The sequence below is a fragment of the Ambystoma mexicanum genome, chromosome 13 (assembly GCF_040938575.1).
Source record: "Ambystoma mexicanum isolate Mex_15411 chromosome 13, UKY_AmexF1_1, whole genome shotgun sequence".
NCBI lineage: Eukaryota > Metazoa > Chordata > Amphibia > Caudata > Ambystomatidae > Ambystoma > Ambystoma mexicanum.
This window is the reverse complement of record NC_090938.1, coordinates 6704494-6731235: the sequence shown is the minus strand read 5'-3', so window position 1 is coordinate 6731235 and position 26742 is coordinate 6704494. Positions and strand designations below refer to the sequence as shown.

General features: G+C 45.3%; 1 protein-coding gene across 2 annotated transcripts in view; it reads right to left on the bottom strand.

Annotated features, from left to right (window-relative positions):
* Positions 1 to 26742, bottom strand: part of EPS8L3 (EPS8 signaling adaptor L3) — a 467503-nt gene that overhangs the window by 112439 nt on the left and 328322 nt on the right. For both annotated transcript variants that reach the window (XM_069632978.1, XM_069632979.1), the window contains exons 9-10: positions 6064 to 6158; positions 3183 to 3300 (exon numbers count right to left, since the gene is read on the bottom strand). In XM_069632978.1, coding sequence (XP_069489079.1) covers positions 3183 to 3300; positions 6064 to 6158 — 213 coding nt within the window. The remainder of the gene's footprint in view (positions 1 to 3182; positions 3301 to 6063; positions 6159 to 26742) is intronic.

Here is a 26742-nt window from a genome sequence, read left to right as displayed (position 1 = left end):
TCTTTAGGTGGATCTAGGTGCAGGCCTTCAATGGATCTAGGAGAAGTCTTTACGTGGATCTAGGTCCAGTCATTCAGTGGATCTAGAGACAGACTTTAGGTGGATCTAGGCACTGGCATTCAGTGGATTTAGGGAAAGTCTTTAGGTGGATCTAGGTCCAGGTATTCAGTGGATCTGGGGACAGTCTTTAGGTGGATCTAGGTGCAGGCATTCAGTGGATCTAGGGACAGGCGTTCAGTGGATCTTGAACCAGTCTTTGGGTGGATCTATGCCCAGGTATTCAGTGGATTTAGGGACAGTCTTTAGGTGGATTTAGGCACTGACATTCAGTGGATCTAGGGACAGGCATTCAGTGGATCTTGAACCAGTCTTTAGGTGGATCCAGGTGCAGGCTTCCAGTGGATCTAGGTCCAGGCATTCAGTGGATCTGGTTCCAGTCTTTCAGTGGAACTAGGTCGAGTCTAGCATTGGATCAAGGTTTAATCTTTTTAGTGGATCTAGGTTCTTTCTTTTACTGGATCTAAATTGGAGGTAGACTTTCAGTAGATCTAGGGTCAGTCTTTAGGTGGATCTAGGTGCAGGCCTTCAATGGATCTAGGAGCAGTCTTTACATGGATCTAGGTTAAGGCATTCAGTGGATCTAGGGACAGACTTTAGGTGGATCTAGGTCCAGCTATTCAGTGGATCTGGGGACAGTGTTTAGGTGGATCTAGGTGCAGGCATTCAGTGGATCTAGGGACAGGCATTCAGTGGATCTAAAAACAGTCATTAGGTGGATCCAGGTCCAGGCATTCAGTGGATCTAGGGACAGTCTTTAGGTGGATCTAGGTACTGACATTCAGTAGATCTGGGGACAGTCTTTAGATGAATCTAGGTCAGGCATTCAGTGGATCTAGGTCCAGGTGTTCAGTGGATCTGGGGACAGTCTTTAAGTGGATCTAGGTCCAGGCATTCAGTGGATCTGGGGACAGTCTTTAGGTGGATCTAGGTCCAGTCATTCAGTGGATCTGGGGACAGTCTTTAGGTGGATCTAGGCACTGACATTCAGTGAATCTAGGGACTGGCATTCAGTGGATCTTGAATCAGTCTTTAGGTGGATCTAGGTGCAGGCATTCCATGGATCTAGGGACAGGCATTCAGTGGATCTTGAACCAGTCTTTAGGTGGATCCAAGTCCATGCATTCAGTGGATCTAGGTCCAGGCATTCAGTGAATCTGGTTCCAGTCTTTCAGTGGAACTAGGTTGAGTTTAGCATTGGATCAAGGTTTAATCTTTTTAGTGGATCTAGGCTCTTTCTTTTACTGGATCTAAATTGGAGCTAGACTTTCAGTAGATCTAGCATCAGTCTTTAGGTAGATCTAGGTGCAGGCCTTCAATGGATCTAGGAGGAGTCTTTACGTGGATCTAGGTCCAGTCATTCAGTGGATCTATGGACAGTCTTTAGGTGGATCTAGGTCCAGGCATTCAGTGGATCTAGAGACAGACTTTAGGTGGATCTAGGCACTGGCATTCAGTGGATTTAGGGAAAGTCTTTAGCTGGATCTAGGTCCAGGTATTCAGTGGATTTAGGGACAGTCTTTAGGTGGATCTAGGCACTGACATTCAGTGGATCTAGGGAAAGGCGTTCAGTGGATCTAAAACCAGTCTTTAGGTGGATCCAGGTCCAGGTATTCAGTGGATCTAGGGACAGTCTTTAGGTGGATCTAGGCACTGACATTCAGTGGATCTAGGGACAGGCATTCAGTGGATCTTGAACCAGTCTTTAGGTGGATCCAGGTCCAGGCATCCAGTGGATCTAGGTCCAGGCATTCAGTGGATCTGGTTCCAGTCTTTCAGTGGAACTAGGTCGAGTCTAGCATTGGATCAAGGTTTAATCTTTTTAGTGGATCTAGGTTCTTTCTTTTACTGGATCTAAATTGGAGGTAGACTTTCAGTAGATCTAGGGTCAGTCTTTAGGTGGATCTAGGTGCAGGCCTTCAATGGATCTAGGAGCAGTCTTTACATGGATCTAGGTCCAGGCATTCAGTGGATCTAGGGACAGACTTTAGGTGGATCTAGGCACTGGCATTCAGTGGATTTAGGGACAATCTTTAGGTGGATCTAGGTCCAGCTATTCACTGGATCTGGGGACAGTCTTTAGGAGGATCTAGGTGCAGGCATTCAGTGGATCTAGGGACAGGCATTCAGTGGATCTAAAAACAGTCTTTAGGTGGATCCAGGTCCAGGCATTTAGTGGATCTAGAACCAGTCTTTATGTGGATCCAGGTCCAGGCATTCAGTGGATCTAGGTCCAGGCATTCAGTGGATCTGGTTCCAGTCTTTCAGTGGAAGTAGGTTGAGTCTAGCATTGGATCAAGGTTCATTCTTTTCAGCGGATCTAGGTTCTTTCTTTTACTGGATTTAAATTGGAGCCAGACTTTCAGTAGATCTAGGATCAGTGTTTCAGTGGATCTAAGGTCAATATTTCAGTGACTCTAGTTCCGGTCTTTTAGTGGATTTATGCTGTCTCCCCCAATCAGGTTTCTAAGAAATACCAAATGTTGAGGCTGGTCCTTTATTAGCAAGGTAGGGACTGTTGCATTTGTAGGGGTTTTCCCTCTTCCCCGGTAATCTCCCCATCCTACCCTCCCTATCTTACCCCACCCCCACAACTCTATGTTTTTAGCACTTTCAGCACTAGATGCCACATCAATGTAAGGGAGTTCTTTTGTAACCTTCTTGTCTTTGGAACAAAGGGCTCCTCTCTTGGTAACTGCACCACCCATTTAGGAGGTTCCATCTTCTTGCTTGAGATATGTGAGAGATGTTCGCCTCCGTTGCCCTCCTTACTCTTCTCACCACCTGCAGCCAGAGAGTTGTCCAGGGAGTGGCCTGGGGCGGCATGTGCTACCGCTGGAAAATGATTGGGCATTCCAGGTGCCACCCCATTATCCTAAACTATGATCAGTATGTGTGTGTGTGCACTCGTACATCATGCCACCCCTGCATAAATCAGTGCCCCACTTGGGCCACCCCAGTCAAAAGAGCCTGAACATGCCACTCACTGCCCGCAACCCATCCCAAACAGACTGAGCTGCCTACTGATACTGAGCCTATGCCCCACCCCTTCTCCAGGCCCCACGTGGATGTATTGCTCTCCCTCTACAAGGTCAAGATGGACGCCGGGGTCATGTTGCCTTTACCATTTTTTGTCTTTTTTTTCTTAGTTTTCTTTGTGCTCTTAATGGAGCTGTAGCCCGTCGCCTCCTTCAGCTCTGACAAAAAGAGCTCAACGTCACCCAGCACGTGGTTTAGCACTTCCTATTTCAGGGTTAAAAAGTACAGGATTAAAATACCATAAGAACGCATGCTGTGCCTGCGGACAACAGAAGGGCTGTTTCCCCTTCTGCCAGAAGCCCCCAGCATTGAACATGTGGCATTGAAGCCGAAAACACGCGCACACACATACACACAGAAACACGTGCACACACACATGCGTGCACCAACACACATGCGAACACACAGACATATGCACACACCCGCAGACACATACACACACAGACACACACACACACATTTCTGCCCCTCTCTTTCTGTGAGGAATTCAACCATCCGCACTTGGAGTGTGCGCTTGCCGGGGCTTTTTGATTTTTTAAACATGAAAACGAATGATAGGTGATCAACCTCCGAAAAATGTGTGCAGCAATTCCGCACACATTTTCCCTGCTCACCGCACAAAATGCATAGTCACGTGTACTACGGGAGGACACAGCTTACAGTTGCCGTCCTCCCCTGTCATGTTCAGCTGGAATGTGACATCCACGGGTACATCAAAGCATCTCAAGAAAGGGGAAGGCACACCTTGCTCAGGCCATGGGCAGCCTAATTAAAATATTAAAGGCCCCATGGATCTGACTCCCTATTGTCTAGTTCGGCTGGTGGCAGTGCACACTAATGAGAAATAATTAAGGCAAGCCTGCTAAGGGGCTTGGTTGCAGGACAGACAACAGAAAGCGGGTCTAACACCTCTTTGATATGTAATGTGTCAACTTGAAGCTAGTTCCACCCCTCTGTATGAATGACAGTGAACGGCATGTCTACGTCCACTAGTACTGTAGGCAACCCCTGCAGAGCAGACCCCTTTCAGAGGTAGAAGTATGTGATTAAAGGGAGACAGAAAGTCTGCTCTCAACACCAACTTCAAGGGAGATACGCGCTTTGATCAAGAGTCACAGAGGGCTCAGTTAACCAGAGAGACACTTTGATCTACCACAGACAGGCAGATGGGTTGGACTTGGGGGTACATGTTGTCACCCTTACCTTTCCTTTGGCAGAGCACTCTGGTTCTGACCTCACGCATAACAGAAAATTGTTGGTGGGCACCCAGGATTGGTTCATTAAGGTAGGCTTAGCCTGCACCAATTACTGGGGCCCATTTGGCTTTAAAAGAGGGCTGAACCCTTCACTTAGCAGAGCATCCGACGACTTTGAAAGGAGTAAGAAGAAGGACTCATTTGACTCTGGTTGCAGGTACAGTCTGCCTTACATCGTCCGCCAGTGAAGGAAGGCCAGGATTTCCAAGAGGGAAGCAAGATCCCTCCCCTAAACATCTTCCAGGGAACAGAGGGAGATACCAACCTCAGATGACCCGTCCAGCAGCTCCAGAACTGTACCCAGCCAGCACACATTGTGCCCTGCTAGGTTCTGCCAGCAAGCTTCCTATGTGGGAAGTGCCAGAGAGTCTCTGAACAAAGGACAAGGCTGTTTGCTGCAAACACTCTCCTCAGCTTTGGGCCATCCGCCTCGAAAGGAGCCACGAGCCCTGCAAAAAAGCTAGGAGTGACACACAAGCATCAACCAGTGTCCATCTTTTAAGGACATTTTCGAGTCAGTCGAGGGATCAAACCACAAAAGGCTGCACCACTGAATGTTGTCACGCTGCAGTCACTCAAGCCGTCCTAGACACCTCGATCAGTGTTCCAGATCTGCCAACCAGCGCAGAAACAATGATTCTTGACCCTGAGCTGTCGTGTAGGCCAGCCTGCAGCCATCCGTCCAGCCTTGCTTGCCGAACTGCCTGCTGCCTGATGCCTGCAGCTGTCTCCCATTGTGAACTCCGTCGCAGGAGCTGCAAAGCGTCCTGTAACCGACTTGACGCTGTCGAGCATCAAGATCACCTCAAGCACCAGGTACATTGTGGTTCTGTCCCCTTGGTCCTTCTCCGAAGGCCCCTAGTGACAGTTACCACCCCTTGCTCCCTTGGTGCTGAAACCAAATAACCGTGAACAGTAAGACTGATTACTTTACCGACTGCCTCCTGTCAGTATCCAGAGTGCATCTCTTTTCCTTCTTTGAAATTGTCTCTCCTCTGCATTCCTTTACAGGGTGGGTTGTATTTCCTAGTGTGCTAGAACGGTTTGTTGTAAAAATAAAGTCAATATTTTTATAGAACCTTGACTGGACAGTCACTTTTATCATTGGGTAATAAGTGTATTTTCACTGTCTTGCAACTAACCAACAATCCACGACCTTGCAGGGATAAGCCTGCCGTTCTGCCCGTGTTACCAAAATCGGACAAGGAGGTCTAATAATTGACTTGTATTCCAATCTGTTTGGATCCCTTCTGGTGCACTAGAGGTGTGGGGCTGATTGATTGTTTAGAAACGATATTCATCCCTGAACCACTGGTGCCCCGGAAGTTGATTTGTCCATGTCCTCACAAGTGGCCCCACCTTTAGGGTTAAGCCCTGTTTTAGTAGTGAAAGGCAAGCACGTCTCTGCTACTTTACTAAGGTTGTGAGGACCCACTAGCCAAGACACAAGTATGCCCTCAGTAAGACTGGAAAGCACACAGGGTGTGTCTGCCGGTGTTACAGTCCAGTTTACTGCCTGGAATCAGGGGATTTACTTTAACTTATATTTTACCTGCAGACAGATGCCCAGAATATAGGAGCTTCACAAACATGCTTTGGATCGGAGTGCTAAAGACCGGCCTCACAAGTATAGAAAGGCCTGCACAAACACACACACATGAGGCGATGCAGGTCACCTTCAGAAATGCCCCTTACTGGAGGTCACACTCACCGAGTCCCTCTCCACATCCATCGCTTGGGGTGGTCTTCCAGGCCTGGCATCAGGAGGCCCTTCTTCTTGCCAGCTTTGCCGCTGAGGTGCGGGTTCTGCAATATGCACAATGTCATGAAATATGCAGATTTACACCACGCAGGACTGCATTGCACTCTATCCACACCCCACACACCAATGCCGTGCACTCTATCCACACCCCACACACCAATGATGTGCACTCTATCCACACCCCACACACCAATTCTGTGCACTCTATCCACACACCAACACTGTGCAATCTATCCGCACCCCACACCCCACTGCTGTGCACTCCATCCACACCCCACACACCAATGATGTGGGCTCAATATACAACTCATACATCAATGAACTGCACTCAATACACAGCTTGCACAATGCACCAGTGCTCTCAGTACACAAATTCCACAACAAAGAACTATACTGCACGCTATAAACATCCCACACACTATTACGCTACTCACATTACACAATTCCCACCACACAGAACCACAGTGCATACAACGGCTCACAGAACATTACAGTGCACACAATATACACAAATCACACTGCACAGAAATAAAGTGCACCCAATCCACCTCTCACACACCATTTCACAGCACTCGGTCCACAACTCGCACACACTACAACAAATTATAGAGCTCTCTATGCACGGCTCACACACAATAACAAGGCCCTCTATTATGCACACACACAATAACTGTGCCCTCCATTATGCTCACACACAATAACAGTGCTCTCCATTATGCTCACACAAAATAACCGTGCCTCCATTATGCTCACACACAATAACTGTGCCCTCCATAATGCTCACACACAATAACAAGGCCCTCTATTATGCTCACACACAATAACTGTGCCCTCCATTATGCTCACACACAATAACAGTGCTCTCCATTATGCTGACACACAAAAACAGTGCTCTCCATTATGCTCACACAAAATAACCGTGCCCTCCATTATGTTCACACAAAATAACCGTGCCATCCATTGTGCTAAAACACAATAACCGCGCCCTCCATAAAGCTAAAACACAATAGCCGTGCCCTGCATTATGCTCACACACAATAACGAGGCCCTCCATTATGCTCACGCGCAATAACAAGGCCCTCCATTATGTTCACACACAATAACTGTGCCCTCCATTATGCTCACACAAAATAACCATGTTCTCCATTATGCTCACACACAATAACCGTGCCCTCCATTATGCTCACACACAATAACAATGCCCTTCCTTATGCTCACACCCAATAACAGTGCTCTCCATTATGCTCACACCCAATAACTGTGCCCTCCATTATGCTTACACACAATAGCAGTGCCCTCCATTATGCTCACACACAATAAAGGTTCCCTTCATTATGCTCACACACAATAACGAGGCCCTCCATTATGCTCACACCCAATAAAAGTGCTCTCCATTATGCTCACACAAAAAGACTGTGCCCTCCATTATGCTCACACACAATAACGGTGCCCTCCATTATGCTCACACCCAATAACAGTGCTCTCCATTATGCTCACACACAATAGCAGTGCCCTCCATTATGCTCACACACAATAACTAGGACCTCCATTATGCTCACACCCAATAACAGTGTGCTCCATTATGCTCACACACAATAACCGTGCCCTCCATTATGCTCACACCCAATAACAGTGCCCTCCATTATCCTCACACCCAATAACCGTGCCCTCCATTATGCTAAAACACAATAACAGCACCTTCCATTATGCTCACACACAATAACCACGCCCTCCATTATGCTCACAGAGCATTCCAAAGCACTTAAAAAACTGGTCTCACACTGTCAGTGTGCATTCATGACACAGCTCACACACAATAATAGTGCCCTCCATTAGGGTGTAGAGGAGGAGCCAGATGCCTCTACCAGAAATCTGCCCCTATTTTGCCTATATGCTGGAAGCCAGACATTGCGACATGCACAACACCAGTATTGGTACCTATCCCACGAAGAATCCTTGAGACAAGGTATCCATTAAGAAAGCCCCATATGTGGTACCCGCGGAGAGATGACAATCTCTTGAGGGAGGTCCCTAAAAAAGTGTGAAGCGATGCTTGCAAGAGGATGGTGACATCACAAGAAAGGAGAGTGGCGCACTAAGAAGGATGAACATGGTAGAGAATGCATAGACTTCATGAAAATTGATGAAGAGATAAGGAATCGAGTAACAATTCACATGCAAAATGAAGATTGCCTTTGTGAAGAACACTGAAGAAAATATAAGTCGTTTTTATACCTGTAAAGATGCTGCAACGCAGGTAGACTAAGCAATCATGAAGGCCGGCTATACGTAGTGAATAGATAGCAGGCGGTACAGCCAATATATATAAACATATGTATAGAGTCTGGATGTTCAACGTCGCAACTTTAGTGAGCCAGGACCCGTGAACGAGAAGGGCTGAAAGTGTGGCACAGTAGAAAAGCAGCTGGAAATTAAGGAAGGATCCAGAAGGCTGTCTGACCCAGTGTCAAGGGTTGGGGCAGCCAAGAATTGGTTATCTATTCAAGAAGATACACTGAACGTGAGAAGCAAGGCAAGCTCCTATTAGGTGCGATGGAAAACACTATGAATGCCTAGTTTTATTAATTTAATATCATTAAATGTAAGGAAAGGAGCTCAAATGCAGTCTCCTGTCAGGTGGGACGGATGGAAATAGAAAATGGGCAAGCTACATGGAGAGTTGAAGATAAGAACGTGATCACACTCCCTTCTATTCTCAGGCACAGTGATACTCTGCAAGGCCAAGTTCAAAGACAATTCGAATGGCAGATGCCATGAGTGATGAATGGTGGGTTAAATGGTTGGGGAGGCATGGTCAAGTCCACCCACAAGCACCGGGGGTAACCAGTTTGCCTGCTGCTAGCGAGTCAAATGTTGCAGAAGGGTACAAGCGTGCCAACCAATTGCAGAGGGCCATGTATTGAAGATACCTATAGTTTGAGAGCCAATAGTGTGTCGTGTATCTACAAATATTGAGGATGACTTGCACAAGGGGTAGGCATAGGTTGTCCACCTGACTATAGAGATCCAATCACAATCCTATCAAATAGAAAGTATACCTAGATGTTCCTCGTAGACCTTTCACAATCCCAAGTAGGTTTTGTTAGTTTGCCATGTAGTATGATGTCATTTATGATGTGTTTTCGCTATAAAAGCAGTGTTTTTTATGTGATATACTGAGATTATGCTGTGAGACTTCCGTTGATGTCCGTTGTACTCCTTGTTTTAGACAATTGAAAATAAAATAGTTACTGTTTGCCAACTTCCCGAGTCGGTCTGATTATTACTGTGAGAGCTATTCTGAACCACCATCCATGTAATGACGCGCTTCCTCATTTAAAAGGACCTGATGGTTCACTTGGTAGCAGAGGTTAGTTCAGGCCCATCGATTAAGTAAAACTGCAGAGTATCGGCCGATCAAGCACCCTTCTCCATCCAACCAGAAGATCACAGGGTTTCCTGTGGAAGAGTGGCTGAAATAGAATACTTGCAAGAAAATTGATATAGGTGGGACTGGCCCCTCTTTGATGAAATCCCTCCTGGTTTCCAGAGGTGCTTTGCGGACGGAAGGCAAAAGTGGTCGATTGGAGGGGAAGCCAATACCAAATGGCCTCGAACAGAACAAGCGAATGGTGAGTATACTAAGGGAAATGACAAATGGTGGGGATGGGATTGTGTTAGCTTTAAGAAGGAAAGGGGCAGTTAGAAAAGTAACAGGGTTGATTTTAAAGTATAAACAAAGAGGGTTGTAAGAGATAAAGGCTGGGATTCCTAAACTCAAGGAGTTTTTAGAAGAACTCGTCTCACACCCCATTGGTGGTAGAAATAGGCAGTGCATAAACAGATTTATGTTAGCAGACAAGTTAAACTCCAGTCAGAGTATTTTAAGGGGCAAGACGGAGAAAAGGAATACCCTGGTTTAAATGTAAGAGTCGACTAAGTCTGTCTGTTTCTTTATGTGTTTGGTTTTAAAAGGTTGTCGAAGAACGACAAGAATAAGTTGAGTGAACTTGAAGTAGAGATGCAAAATGATTGCCTATTTTAGGTTATTGTTGGCGCCGACCAAGAAGTAGGTTGAGGTTATTGGAAAAACACAGGTTTTGAGCGGCAAGTGTTGGAGCACGCCCATATTTGTTGTTATTATAAATGTTTCCGTGTCAACGACGGTAAGTATTGACAGTCAATTGAGACTCGTCACAATGGGAGATATTACTCCACTGATGCACCTGTGCAAAACGCTGTCAAAACACATGCCTAAAGTCAAACAGTATAGTGCAGAGTGGGTAAAGGGCACAGCAGATAAAATGTTCATGCCATGGCCACAAGGGGGATTTCTGTCGAAGGTGGTATTGCAACACATGACTACATACTTGTAAGCAGCGTTCACGGGGAACAAATTGGAAAAGAGGTTAGCTTTTTTAGAGCTCTGGAAAATGTATCAAGAGGAACGAGAAGATCCACCGCCTGAGGAGTGGATGCTTACTCAATGTAGGGAGGAAGGTGTTGAGCCTTCTGCTTCCCTTACCTCGCCTGAAGTGAATGACGATAGTACAGAAGACGTAGGATTGTATCCATTAAACGAACTAAAGGCGGCGACAGGATATAGTAATCCGATATATGAACCGCCTGCTTATAGTAGTGACGATAGTCCAGAAGTGCTTATAGTAGTGACGATAGTCCAGAAGTGACCAGAATGAAAGAAGAGATCTTTAAGATCATACAGAATAAAGAGGAGAAAAGCGAGCGAGCGAAATATGACAACAGATATAGAACGAGAAATGAAGAGATGGAAAGGAGAGAAGGATAAAGCTGATGAGGTAATGCTTGTACAGAACAAATGGATGGGAGGACAGATATTGCCCAGGCTTGATGGGAAAAGTATCGAGGAAGTTAGGCAAAGGGTAGATCAAGACAAACAGGATAGAAATGACAGGGAACGAGAAAAGAGACTGAGAGAGGATGAACATAAGAGAAAGAGCAGGCAGAGGCAAGAACTGATGTATCAAGAGGAGCAGCAAAAGAAAGAAGGAAGGGCAGAGGAGCAAAGGAAGTATGACAACAGGCAAAGAGCAATTGAAGAACGAGATAGGCAAGAAAGTAAAAGAGAAGAGGAAGAAGATCAGAAATTAAGGGATAAAAGGATACAGAGACGAAGGGAAGAAGAAGAGCATAGAGCGAACGAAAGAAGAGAAGAGAAAATACAAGAAGAGGAAAGAGTTAGATGGGAAGCGAGAAAGCGAACAGAATTAGATGAAGAAATGGAACGAAAAAGGAAGCAGCAGGAGAGCGACATTGATTGCATTCAAAAGGAGTTGATGGAACCGAGTCCAGTAATATCATGGGGGAACATAGAGGAGTTTCTTCTGTTAAAGGGGACAATGCCAGGGCCATCTAGAGACAATGCCAGGGCCATCTAGAGACAATGCCAGGGCCATCTAGAGACAATGTAAGGGCCATCTAGAGACAATGCCAGGGCCATCTAGAGACAATGCAACGGCCATCTAGAGACAATGTAAGGGCCATCTAGAGACAATGCCAGGGCCATCTAGAGACAATGCAAGGGCCATCTAGAGACAATGCCAGGGCCATCTAGAGACAATGCCAGGGCCATCTAGAGACAATGCCAGGGCCATCTAGAGACAAAGCCAGGGCCACCTAGAGACAATGCAAGGGCCATCTAGACCTCATCCTAACTCATGACCTGGACTTTATGGCTGTCACAGAAACCTGGCTTCACGCAGCCTCTGGACCTCTACTCTCGTTAGCCATTCCAACAGGCTATAATATCATCAGACATGACCGCCATACTAGCCAATCTAAAGGTGGTGGCATTGCCATCATCCACAAAAACTCCCTCAACTTCTGCCTCTCCACTGTTCATCAAATCTCATCTATGGAAGCCCTAATAGACAAATTTGCCCTCACCCCTAACCACACCATCTCACTACACCTACTCTACAGGACCCCAGGGCCATTATCCACTTTCGCTGAAGACCTATCCAACATTCTGGCAGACAACACTAAAACCAACTCCCAAATTATTGTAATAGGTGACTTTAACCTGGGACTCGCTGACCCCAATGACGCGGTTGCCCTGACAATTGACAACCTGCTTACTAACTCAGGCTTTACTCAGCACATCAACACCTCCACACACTCCAAAGGTCGAATCCTTGATTGGATAGTTGACTTCAATTGCGCAATCAATTGGCAGCTAATCAACCTTATGCCTGGACCAACCACCACTTAATCACCTTCAACATCCCCGCCAAAACCATCAGTTCCACTCCAGACATTGCACCTGCTATTCTCACACGAAATAAGCATGACATAACTTGTGACAAACTCCTCCGTCTCATCCTTCCAGTCCTGAATGAACAAGCGCTATTATGCACTGACCCCACTGTCCTGGTTGACACCTTCAACCATACTATGCTCATAGCCCTTGACCTCATTGCCCCATCTAAACTGAAAAAACCTAAACCACGACCTAATCTCAACTCCTGGTTTACATCCCAACTAAGAACTGTTCGTAAAGAAAAACGAATCGCTGAATCACATTGGAAGAGTAACCCTACAGAAGTTAATAAATCTAGTTTCGTCCTAGCTACATTAAATTATAAGGAATCTATACTCCAGGCGAAAAAAGACACTTACAACAAACGCATTGAGCAAGCTAAATCCAATACTAAAGAACTCTTCAGAATCTTGAAAGAATTGGAAACCCCTGTCACTGAACCTGACACTTCCATCAAAGATAGCACCTGGTGCACTAATATCCAAAACGCTCTCCTTGGTAAGATAGCCACTCTCCAAGTCAAAATCAACGATAAACAGGCTAATCTATAATCCAACTTGCAACCCAACTCTCTCCCAACTATAAACAACTGTATCCCAGATTCATTGACTCCGTTCAGCTTCTCACCCCTATCTCTCACAGAAGTGGAAACTATTATTAATAGCCTTAAACCTTCTAACTGCCAAGGGGACCTTTGCCCAGCGCCCATCATCAAGGAAGCGGCCCACGAGCTAGCTCCATTCATCACCACTCTCATCAATTCCTCCTTCAGCACGGGAACTGTATCAGACAATTTGAAGGATGCTTGGGTTATCCTGCTCCTAAAAAAAACAACATTGGATGCCAATATACCTACGAACTACAGGCCCATCACCATGGTGCCGTTCTTACTAAAAATCCTTGACCGAGCCGCATACCTACAGATTCAAGACTATCTTGAATCCAATAAACTCCTGGGTCTAAGGCAATCTGGGTTTCAGCCTCGTCACGGAACCGAAACTGCCCTTATCGACCTCAAAACACAAATCAAAGATTTAAGAGACAAGGGTAAACTTGCTCTACTACTTCTTCTCGATCTCTCTGCGGCTTTTGATCTCGTCAATCATCAAATTCTGTGTCGGCACCTTAAACTAGCCGCCCATTTTTCTGATAAAGCCACAGCCTGGATCAGTTCATTCCTGGACAACAGATCGATGCGTGTCTTCTCCCCGCTAGCAGCAGCATCGCCGGCACCCGTCACATGCGGGGTACCACAAGGTTCTTGTGTCTCTCCCACGTTGTAGAACGTGTTCACAAAACCTCTATTTGATATTTTGGACTATCTGGGTGTCACATATACTAATTATGCTGACAACACCCAGATACTCATCCCAATCTCAGGAGACTACGTCGCCGACTCTTTCTCTGTCAATACCATCTACCAAGTCATCCAAGCCTGGATGGCGCAACACGGACTCTGTCTGAATGACGAGAAGACAGAGCTCCTCGTTCTTGGCTCTCCTCAAAAACTATCCAAACTGGCCCCTGAGTTCAATTCCTTCATCATTGATGGTAACACTATCAAGGCCTCTAAGGACACTAAAATGTTAGGGATTTACCTCGACTCTATCCTTGTCCAGACAAACAAATGCAGTCTCCTCTGCAGCGGCATACACCTGTAAGCTCATTACAGCTAGCCGCCCTTTCCTATCACCAGCCAACTGTGTCATAATTGCCAAGACTCTCGTGCTGTCAAAAATTGACTATTGTAATGCCCTCTATTTGGGCACCAACCGATGTAACTTAAACAAGTTACAAATCATCCAAAACAATGCTATTAGAGCATCTCTCAACATCCCTAGGAACCAACACATCTCAGACACCAGACGCAACCTACGCTGGCTCTCCGTCCCTCAACGAATTACACTGAAAACACTTGCTCTCACTGATGAATGCTTATCCAACCAAGCACCCTTCTACTTAGCCAACAGATTCGCCCTCCACAACACCAACAGACCTCGCAGAACTGTTCAGACTAACTGCCTCTCTATACCCCGCTTCAACCTTCAAAGATCTGGCAGAGCCAGCTTCCCAGTAAGGGTGGCGAAACTCTGGAACTCGCATCCCAACTTGCTAAGATCTGAACCTTCCTTCCACAGATTCAAAGACATGGCCAAAGCCTGGCTAGCCGCCCAAGACCCATCAACTACTAGCCAACCACCCTCCATGCGCTAGCCACCTGCCTCAACTCATGTACATAGGCTATGACCTTCTGCTCACCCGTAACCACATTATGTATATATGTTTATAAATGTAACTGTAATTTTAAACTGTAGTTTAAACTGTAATTGTATTACTCCGTCTGCCTTGTCATGTTGTAACTAAACTATGCGCCCGGATGCCCTCGGGCCTGGTACGTTCTATAAATAAAATAAATACAAATACAAGTAGCCCTAGAAGAGAATTTTGACAGAGGGAGAATCAGAGAAAGGATCGATAAAGCCTATCAAGACTTGAGGGAAGGTAGCAAATCGGGAAGCCAAGGGAAGGGAGATTGGTCCCTGGTCTTCCAATCATGAAGGGAAGAAAGAGACCCATTTAATCTCTAGCATGGAGCCTTGTCCTTAGACAGGCTGACTCTAGATTAGGGTGAAGGGGATGACAGCCATACTAGCTGGGGACTAGATATGTCGGACAAAGAGAGAAAAAACATCAGAGGGGAAGAGGGAGGAGGTGCATGCGGTCCCGACTGATGTCTGCAGACAGAAAAGGAAGTGAGATCATCTGATTTAGAGCAACCCAAGGATAGGACGCCAGATCCTGTAGCATATTCAGAGCATCCTAGAGGACTATCGTACAGCGAGAAAGGAGAGTCACTGCTGTACGTGAACAGGCTGATGTTGTTGCCAGGGAGAAGGCGATCAGGAAACTGTCACGCCCCTGCGGAGACCATGGTCACTGTGGCATAGATGACCTCTTAGACGGATTGCGGCCAACTTTACTCCCAAGATGGCCGCCGCTATGGATGGTGTGGGTCTAGACATACACCAAGACCGTGCGGTGGAAGGACCGCCCCCCTGCTCCGGAGCCGGTTCATCTGTTCCTGCGGACAACGCGCGGCTGCGTTGCTACTCTTCCACAACAGCGCTTCGTGAGTTCGATACTAGGATCTATTGCCTACTATTTCGTCATTCCTTCTGTGTAATTCTACCCTTTCATTCACCTGTTTCAGACTTGACTCCTTCTCCCAACTCTTGCACGACAGCGGAGACTCGAGTGTACTCTCTCAGCCACACTCGTTATGAGCTGAACCTCACTGATCGGTTCGCTAGTGAGAATTTCTCCCTGGCGTGCGGTACGTGAGAATTGATAGTCAGTCCCTAGTATATCGGGGGTTAGAAGAAGAACCAGAATTGACACCTGATATTATTTCACCTATTCAGAAGCAGGGATATGCGGGGTCCGATCCGCAGCATTGAGATTTGAGAATAATTCTATTCCTGGGACATCCTCGAGGTTACTCCTATCCACGTCTCATCGGAAGACCTACAATATAGCCCGATAAGTCGTATCCCCCTTCCAATCAGGTACTCCTCGTCTTCTCTACCCATATTCTGCCTTCTACTTACCCTTCTTAAACTTACCACTTTCCTCTGTCTTTATCCAGACGGCTCCCCTCCAGCGGATAGTCCGGGTACCAAAGACCTCTCCAGACAGACATCTATCCAGTGGCCGTCGACACAGGGTTTTCTTCCCTAGAGGGTATCCCTGGGGTCCTTCCCCTCCTTAATCCTTGTATTGAAGGCGGAGGAAGGGTCTCAGGGAGGCACTCATTCTCTACCCCTGTCGGAACCATTTCTGAAGAAGGAAGCATAGGAGGGAGAACGACTGGTGTTTCTCTAAGGTAACCTTTTGGTGTATTCAAATTCCTCGTAATTTGTCTAATTATTACAGAAACATTGTCTCCACTGTGGATAGCCAGACGATGGGAGCCAATTGTGGGTTGGGATTCACACAGTTTCCTTTAATGCAGAAGGGAGGGAGGGACCAGACCGCAGTATATTCCTTGGCCACAAATGCATCAGAATAATTTAAGGTGTAAACTTCCCAGTTTAACGGCGGCTGCAGGAAAATTGATTTATGAATTAGAAAAAATGACAGGGGGAAATACATTGGCAATAGGGGACATGAAGGGTCTCCTAACAGCCATTCTTGGAGAAAGAGCTCATGACATTTGGACGAAAGCAGGCTATTTAAGTGTCATAGCAGAGAACACAGCGCACAATGGAGCGCCATTTAATAATTGTAGAGCAAATGTTTTAAGAGCTCTCAGGGTGCAGTATCCTGACACATCAGATATGGAAGCAATTATGACACATAAGATGAAAGAAGATGAAGATTCACTTGCTTATATTCAGGACATTCAGGAACGGTGGACTCTTGAAACTCGAGAGCCGTGGGGAAAACGGTGGCAGTATTTGACCACATTTTATGTCAGGGGTTGCCCAATCCAGTACAAAGGCAACTCAAGAAATGAGTGGGAATGGAAGCGAAGCCATGGGCAGAGATCCAGTTAACCATAGTGCATCACTGTCGACTGTTACAGGAGAAGAATAGAAAGAAGGAAGATGCTAGGAAATTTGAGGAAGCTAAGTTAGTTCAGAAGAAATTGTCCATTAATGCCATAAAAGGGGCGGTATCGACAAGCAGAGAAGGACTGGGGATACAGCAAACAGTGGGCACGTCACAGGCAAATAGTCAGCGCCAAATGGACCAAGGAGGGAATGGGTTTGTGCCAAGAGGCGGGGGAATGGGCTACAGAGGAAGGGGTTGGTTTTCAGAATAACCAAGACAGTTTTCAAAATATGCAGAATGATAATCAGAATGTGCAGGGAGGGTTTAACCAAGGGGGAATAGTCAGAAGAGCTCCTCTTGTATGTTGGACTTGTGGGATGACAGGACACATCGCGCATGTATGTGGGAGCCAAGAGTAGGTACAGAATGGGCAGTTCTCAAGAGGGGGGACAGCTTATCTTCCAGCATATAGCTCACAAGCTAGGGATGGGTCTGTCCAAGATCAGACAGTGTATCAAGCACAAGCGCCACAAATGCAACAGGCATTGCAGCCACAGCAAGCAACATTGAATCCACTGCAAGGGCAGTCGCAGCATGGGACAACTATTGACACCTAGAATAGGTACAGGGGTATGCATCTATCCACAATAGGACAGCTCACAGGGCAACTAGATGTATTCAGTATTATCAGTGACACCTGACCCCCAAGAGGAACCAAGGGTTGATGTGACGATGGGAGGCACATCTTTTTCTTTTCTAGTAGACACTGGGGCTACTTGTTCATGTACACAAGAGGGAAAATACACAATGTCAGGGATTGCCAGGAATGCTCAAGGATTCTCTGGAGCTATGAGTCAAGTTCCTTTTACTGACAAATTACCACTCTCCATAGGAGAGTGTGACATGTCTGTTCCATTATTGTATTCAAGACACCAGTTAATATTCTATGACGAGATTTAATGACAAAGCTTAAAATGACGATTTATTTTCCTGATGAAGGTATAGTATGATCTACTCCAGGGATATATTATATGAATGTGGGTGAATTTAGATTGGCATTTACAGGGCAATTGGCTCTGTGAGTTATGCTACTGGAACCAGAAGTCTTTCTTTATGGGGTACGCTATTTGTTGACATGTCTACGTGGCTTAGTGGGAAAGATTATAAGAATACCTGATGAATTCTTGTTCAGGCCACAGATACCCATGGATGAAGAGGGGGGGACAGCCTATTCCCCTAGAGTTAAATGCAGCCATAGTACAAGGGGAAATGGCAAAGCTCGAAGGAACAGATGACGAAGGCAGGCCATGGGGAACAGTGATTGCTATTGGGGAAGGATGTAGACTAACTGATGTCACCGACGATGATATTTTTAGGGATGATCCAATGGATGATGAAGTAATATTCGAGTGAGTATTACATATTGGATTAGAATAGAAGGGTACTGTGAGTCCGCATTGATCTTTAATAGGGTCCTTCAGATGGACCTAGGCAATATTGATTTGAAGAGCATTGTGATACAGTACGTAGATGACATTTTGATTTGCAGCACCACAGAAGATGAGCACAGACAAGATTCTATTCAGTTGATGAATGTCCTAGCAGACAAGGGATATAAGGTAGACAAGGATAAGTTGCAGTATTGTCAAGAAGAGGTGTTGTACATAGGCCAGTTGATTTCACATGATGGAAAAAGGGTCACATCTGAGAGAGCTGAGGCGATCATGAAAACAGCAAAACCGCACACAGCGAAGCAAATGCAGCAGTTTTAGGGACTATGTAATTATGTCATTGCATGGGTGTTTGATTATAGTTCATACACAAGGCCTCTTTTGCAGGCTTTAAAGCTTTAAAGGAGGCACAGGTGAACAATGAGAAGATAAAATGGTCTGAAGAAATGGAGGGAGGGTTTAAAGATTTGCAAAAAACAATTTCTACTGCTCTAGTTTTATGAATTCCCAATTATGAGGAGTTATTTTTATTCTCGCACACGAATGGGACAGTTATGACAGCAGTGCTTACACAGAGGACTACCACTAGGGTATAAGCCTCTGGTGTATTATAGTGGGATTCTAGATCCAGTTATGAAAGGGCAATTTCCTTGCGAATAGTCGCTGGCAGCAGCCGCGTTCGCATTTGAGAAGTTTACCAGCATTGTGATGGGGTGTTCTATGACACTCTTTGTGGAGCGTGCTTTGTTTGCTATTTTGGAGAAACTTAAGGTACATTGACATCTCAGAGAGCGTCTGCGTATGAGGTGATTATATGGAATCCAGCAATTCAAATAGTCAGATGTAAGATAGTGAACCCTGCCACGTTTGTAGCTGAGCCTGTGGCAGAGGGTGAGCATGTGCATAATTGCGCAAACTATGAAGAGTTCTACAACGACATCCCGCGCGTAAAGGAAAATGCATTAGCAAGGGGAACATTCTCTTTATTGATGGTTCTTCAAAAAAGTATCAAACTAGTGGGGAAAAGCATTCTGGCGGAGCTCTGGTGAGACAAAGGGGGTCATTCCGAGTTTGGAGTTAGCCATGGTGCTATTAGCACCATGGCTGCCTCCAAACCCGGGTCCGTTGTCTCTAAATGGGGACTTACCGAGTCATTCCAATTTTGGAGGACCCGGTAAGTCCCCATTCAGAAAACCATTCCCCATTCCCATTTGAGCCCCCATAGGGCTCAATGGGAATGGGGAAGGAGCTAATAACGTGCCCGCAAATTGTGGGCCTGTTATTAGCTCCATGGTCCCTTAACAGGTCCCGCTAAGGACGGCTGGCCAGACCAGCCGTTCCTGGTGGGACCCGCTAAGGGACCTCGAATGTGGCGGTAGGGGGTTAACGGCACCAGCATCCTTACCAGTGCCGTTAACCCTCTACCGCCAGGGTCGGAATGACCCCCATAGAGACATAGAGCAAATGGTGAATTTGAGGTTGTAGCAAGTGCAAGACTACTGTCTCACTTTTTGGCACAAGCAGAAGAATTGGTAGCACTTATTGTCATGCTCGAGAAGCACGAAGGGCAGGAAGTGACGGTGTACAGTGACTCTGCCTATGTGACGTCAACCATGCACGCGGAATTAGCACATTGGAAAAGGAGGGGCTACCTCAGAGCGGATGGCACTCCAGTGCAACACGCAGCATTAATGGACAGGCTTATTAAGGCACTATAACTCCCAGTAGCCATAGCGATAGTTAAATGTGCAGCACATACTAAGCGAACTGACTTTATTTCTTGCGGAATCTATGCTTGGTGTCATTATCCATGCTTAGGGTCATTTTCTGTGCTTAGCGTCATCCTCCATGCTTTCGGTCCGTATCTATGTGTGGGCTCATTGTCCATGCTTGGGGGTCATTATCCATGCTAGGGGTCGCTATACATGCCTTCTGTCATTAATCAAGCTTGGGGTCATTATCCATGTTTAGGGTCATTATCAATGCTTGGGGTCATTATCCATGCTGAGGGTCATTATCCATGTTTAGGGTCATTATCGATGCTTGGGGTCATTATCCATGCTGAGGGTGATTATCCATGTTTAGGGTCATTATCAATGCTTGGGGGTCATTATCCATGCTTGGGGTCATTATCCATGTTTAGGGTCATTATCAATGCTTGGGGTCATTATCCATGCTGAGGGTCATTATCCATGTTTAGGGTCATTATCAATGCTTGGGGGTCATTATCCATGCTGAGGGTCATTATCCATGTTTAGGGTCATTATCAATGCTTGGGGGTCATTATCCATGCTTGGGGTCATTATCCATGTTTAGGGTCATTATCAATGCTTGGGGTCATTATCCATGCTGAGGGTGATTATCCATGTTTAGGGTCATTATCAATGCTTGGGGTCATTATCCATGCTTGGGGTCATTATCAATGCTTGGGGGTCATTATCCATGCTTGGGGTCGTTATCTACCTTTGTGGTCATTATCTATGTTAGGGGTCATTATCCATGGTTATGGTCATTATCAATGCTTGTGGTCATAATCCATGTTTAGGGTCATTATCAATGCTTGAGATCATTATACATGCTTGGGGTCGTTATCTACCTTTGTGGTCATTATCCATGTTAGGGGTCATTATCCATGCTGAGGGTCATTATCCATGCTTGGGGTCATTATCCATGCTAAGGGCCATTATCCATGCTTAGGGTCATTATCAATGCTTGAGATCATTATACATGCTTGGGGTCGTTATCTACCTTTGTGGTCATTATCCATGTTAGGGGTCATTATCCATGCTGAGGGTCATTATCCATGCTTAGGGTCATTAATGAAGCTTGGGGTCATTATGTACCTTTGTGGTCATTATCCATGTTAGGGGTCATAATCCATGCTTAGGGTCATTTTCTGTGCTTAGCGTCATCCTCCATGCTTTCGGTCCGTATCTATGTGTGGGGTCATTGTCAATGCTTGGGGGTCATTATCAATGCTTGGGGTCATTATCCATGTTTAGGGTCATTATCAATGCTTGGGGTCATTATCCATGTTAGGGGTCATTATCCATGCTGAGGGTCATTATCCATGCTTAGGGTCATTAATGAAGCTTGTGGTCATTATGTACCTTTGTGGTCATTATCCATGTTAGGGGTCATTATCCATGCTTGGGGTCATTATCCATGCTTGGAGTCATTATCTACCTTTGTGGTCATTATCTATGTTAGGGGTCATTATCCATGATTGGGGTCATTATCCATGCTAAGGGCCATTATCCATGCTTAGGGTCATTATCAATGCTTGAGATGATTATACATTCTTAGGGTCATTATACATGCTTTTGGTCCGTATATATGTGTGGGGTCATTGTCCATGCTTGGGGTCATTATCCATGCTTGGGGTCATTATCTACCTTTGTGGTCATTATCCTTGTTAGGGGTCATTATCCATGCTTGGGGTCATCATCCATGCTTGAGGTCATTATCCATGCTTGGGGTCATTATCTACCTTTGTGGTCATTATCCATGTTAGGGGTCATTATCCATGCTAAGGGTCATTATCCATGCTTAGGGTCATTAATGAAGCTTGGGGTCATTATGTACCTTTGTGGTCATTATCCATGTTAGGGGTCATTATCCATGCTTGGGGTCATTATCCATGCTTGGAGTCATTATCTTCCTTTGTGGTCATTATCTATGTTAGGGGTCATTATCCATGATTGGGGTCATTATCCATGCTAAGGGCCATTATCCATGCTCAGGGTCATTATCAATGCTTGAGATCATTATACATGCTTAGGGTCATTATCCATGCTTTTGGTCTGTATCTATGTGTGGGGTCATTGTCCATGCTTGGGGTCATTATCTACCTTTGTGGTCATTATCTATGTTAGGGGTCATTATCCATGCTTGTGGTCATTATCCATGCTACGGGCCATTATCCATGCTTAGGGTCATTATCCATGCTTAGGGTCATTATCCATGCTAGGGGTCATTATCCATGCTTGGGGTCATTGTCCATGCTTGGGGGTCATTATCCATGCTTAGGGTCATTATCAATGCTTGAGATCATTATACATGCTTAGGGTCATTATCCATACTTTTGGTCCGTATCTATGTGTGGCGTCATTGTCCATGCTTGGGGGTCATTATCCATGCTAAGGGTTATTATCCATGCTTAGGGTCATTATCCATGCTTTGGGGTCATTATCCATGCTAAGGGTCATTATCCATGCTTAGGGTCATTATCCATGCTTGGGGTCATTGTCCATGCTTAGGGTCATTATCCATGCTTGGGGTCATTATGTACCTTTGTGGTCTTTATCCATGTTAGGGGTCATTATCCATGCTTGGGGTCATTGTCCATGCTTAGGGTCATTATCCATGCTTGGGGTCATTATCTAACTTTGTGATCATTATCTATATTAGGGGTCATTATCCATGCTTAGGGTCATTATCCATGATTGGGGTCATTATCAATGCTTGAGATCATTATACATGCTTATGGTCCTTATCTATGTGTGGCGTCATTGTCCATGCTTGGGGGTCATTATCCATGCTTGGGGTCATTATCTACCTTTGTGGTCATTATCTATATTAGGGGTCATTATCCATGCTTAGGGTCATTATCCATGCTTATGGTCCTTATCTATGTGTGGGGTCATTGTCCGTGTTTGGGGGCCATTATCCATGTTAAGGGTCATTATCCATGTTAAGGGTCATTATCCATGCTGAGGGTCATTATCCATGCTTAGGGTCATTAATGAAGCTTGGGGTCATTATGTACCTTTGTGGTCATTAACCATGTTAGGGGTCATTATCCATGCTTGGGGTCATTATCCATGCTTGGGGTCATTATCCATGCTTGGGGTCACTATCCATGCCTTCTGTCATTAATCATGCTTGGGGTCATTATCCATGCTTGGGGTCATTATCCATGCTTGGGGTCATTATCCATGCTAGGGGTCGCTATCCATGCCTTCTGTCATTAATCATGCTTGGGGTCATTATCTACCTTTGTGCTCATTATCTATGTTAGGGGTCATTATCCATGCTTGTGGTCATTATCCATGCTACGGGCCATTATCCATGCTTAGGGTCATTATCAATGCTTGAGATCATTATACATGCTTAGGGTCATGATCCATGCTTATGGTCCTTATTTATGTGTGGCGTCATTGTCCATGCTTGGGGGTCATTATCCATGCTAAGGGTCATTATCCATGCTTAGGGTCATTATCCATGCTAGGGGTCATTATCCATGCTTGGGGTCATTGTCCATGCTTGGGGGTCATTATCCATGCTTAGGGTCATTATCAATGCTTGAGATCATTATACATGCTAAGGGTCATTATCCATGCTTAGGGTCATTATCCATGCTTTTGGTCCGTATCTATGTGTGGCGTCATTGTCCATGCTTGGGGGTCATTATCCATGCTAAGGGTCATTATCCATGCTTAGGGTCATTATCCATGCTTGGGGGTCATTATCCATGCTAAGGGTCATTATCCATGCTTAGGGTCATTATCCATGCTTAGGGTCATTATCCATGCTTGGGGTCATTATCTACCTTTGTGGTCATTATCTATGTTAGGGGTCATTATCCATGCTTGGGGTCATTATCCATGCTAAGGGCCATTTCCCATGCTTAGGGTCATTATCCATGCTTGGGGTCATTATGTACCTTTGTGGTCATTATCCATGTTAGGGGTCATTATCCATGCTTGGGGTCATTGTCCATGCTTAGGGTCATTATCCATGCTTGGGGTCATTATCTACCTTTGTGGTCATTATCTATATTAGGGGTCATTATCCATGCTTAGGGTCATTATCCATGCTTATGGTCCTTATCTATGTGTGGGGTCATTGTCCGTGATTGGGGGCCATTATCCATGTTAAGGGTCATTATCCATGTTAAGGGTCATTATCCATGCTGAGGGTCATTATCCATGCTTAGGGTCATTAATGAAGCTTGGGGTCATTATGTACCTTTGTGGTCATTAACCATGTTAGGGGTCATTATCCATGCTTGGGGTCATTATCCATGTTTGGGGTCATTATCCATGCTAGGGGTCGCTATCCATGCCTTCTGTCATTAATCATGCTTGGGGTCATTATCTACCTTTGTGGTCATTATCTATGTTAGGGGTCATTATCCATGCTTGGGGTCATTATCCATGCTAAGGGCCATTATCCATGCTTAGGGTCATTATCAATGCTTGGGATCATTATACATGCTTAGGGTCAATATCCATGCTAAGGGTCATTATCTATGTGTGGGGTCATTGTCTGTGATTGGGGGCCATTATCCATGCTTGGGGTCATTATCCACCTTTGTGGTCATTATCCATGTTAGGGGTCATTATCCATGCAGAGGGTCATTATCCATGCTTAGGGTCATTAATGAAGCTTGGGGTCAATATGTACCTTTGTGGTCATTATCCATGTTAGGGGTCATTATCCATGCTTGGGGTCATTATCCATGCTTGGGGTCATTATCTACCTTTGTGGTCATTATCTATGTTAGGGGTCATTATCCATGCTTGGGGTCATTATCCATGCTAAGGGTCATTATCCATGCTTAGGGTCATTATCAATGCTTGAGATCATTATACATGCTTAAGGTCATTATCCATGCTTATGGTCCTTATCTATGTGTGGCGTCATTGTCCATGCTTGGGGTCATTATCCATGCTAAGGGTCATTATCCATGCTTAGGGTCATTATCAATGCTTGAGATCATTATACATGCTTAAGGTCATTATCCATGCTTATGGTCCTTATCTATGTGTGGCGTCATTGTCCATGCTTGGGGTCATTATCCATGCTTGGGGTCATTATCCATGCTAAGGGTCATTATCCATGCTTAGGGTCATTATCAATGCTTGAGATCATTATACATGCTTATGTTCCTTATCTATGTGTGGTGTCATTGTCCATGCTTAGGGTCATTATCAATGCTTGGGGTCATTATCCATTCTTGGGGTCATTATCCATGCTTGGGGTCATTATCCATGCTTAGGGTCATTAATGAAGCTTGGGGTCATTATCTACCTTTGTGGTCATTATCTATGTTAGGGGTCATTATCCATGCTGAGGGTCATTATCCATGCTTGGGGTCATTATCCAAGCTAAGGGTCATTATCCATGCTTGGGGTCATTATCCATGCTTGGGGTCATTGTCCATGCTTGGGGGTCATTATCCATGCTTGGGGTCACTATCCATGCCTTCTGTCATTAATCATGCTTGGGGTCATTATCCATGCTTGGGGTCATTATCTACCTTTGTGGTCATTATCTATATTAGGGGTCATTATCCATGCTAAGGGCCATTATCCATGCTTAGGGTCATTATCAATGCTTGAGATCATTATACATGCTAAGGGTCATTATCCATGCTTAGGGTCATTATCCATGCTTTTGGTCCGTATCTATGTGTGGGGTCATTGTCCATGCTTAGGGTCATTATCCATGCTTAGGGTCATTATCCATGCTTTTGGTCCGTATCTATGTGTGGCGTCATTGTCCATGCTTGGGGTTCATTATCCATGCTTGGGGTCACTATCCATGCTTGGGGGTCATTATCCATGCTTAGGGTCATTATCAATGCTTGAGATCATTATACATGCTTAGGGTCATTATCCATACTTTTGGTCCGTATCTATGTGTGGCGTCATTGTCCATGCTTGGGGGTCATTATCCATGCTAAGGGTTATTATCCATGCTTAGGGTCATTATCCATGCTTGGGGGTCATTATCCATGCTAAGGGTCATTATCCATGCTTAGGGTCATTATCCATGCTTGGGGTCATTGTCCATGCTTAGGGTCATTATCCATGCTTGGGGTCATTATGTACCTTTGTGGTCATTATCCATGTTAGGGGTCATTATCCATGCTTGGGGTCATTGTCCATGCTTAGGGTCATTATCCATGCTTGGGGTCATTATCTACCTTTGTGATCATTATCTATATTAGGGGTCATTATCCATGCTTAGGGTCATTATCCATGATTGGGGTCATTATCAATGCTTGAGATCATTATACATGCTTATGGTCCTTATCTATGTGTGGCGTCATTGTCCATGCTTGGGGGTCATTATCCATGCTTGGGGTCATTAACTACCTTTGTGGTCATTATCTATATTAGGGGTCATTATCCATGCTTAGGGTCATTATCCATGCTTATGGTCCTTATCTATGTGTGGGGTCATTGTCCGTGTTTGGGGGCCATTATCCATGTTAAGGGTCATTATCCATGTTAAGGGTCATTATCCATGCTGAGGGTCATTATCCATGCTTAGGGTCATTAATGAAGCTTGGGGTCATTATGTACCTTTGTGGTC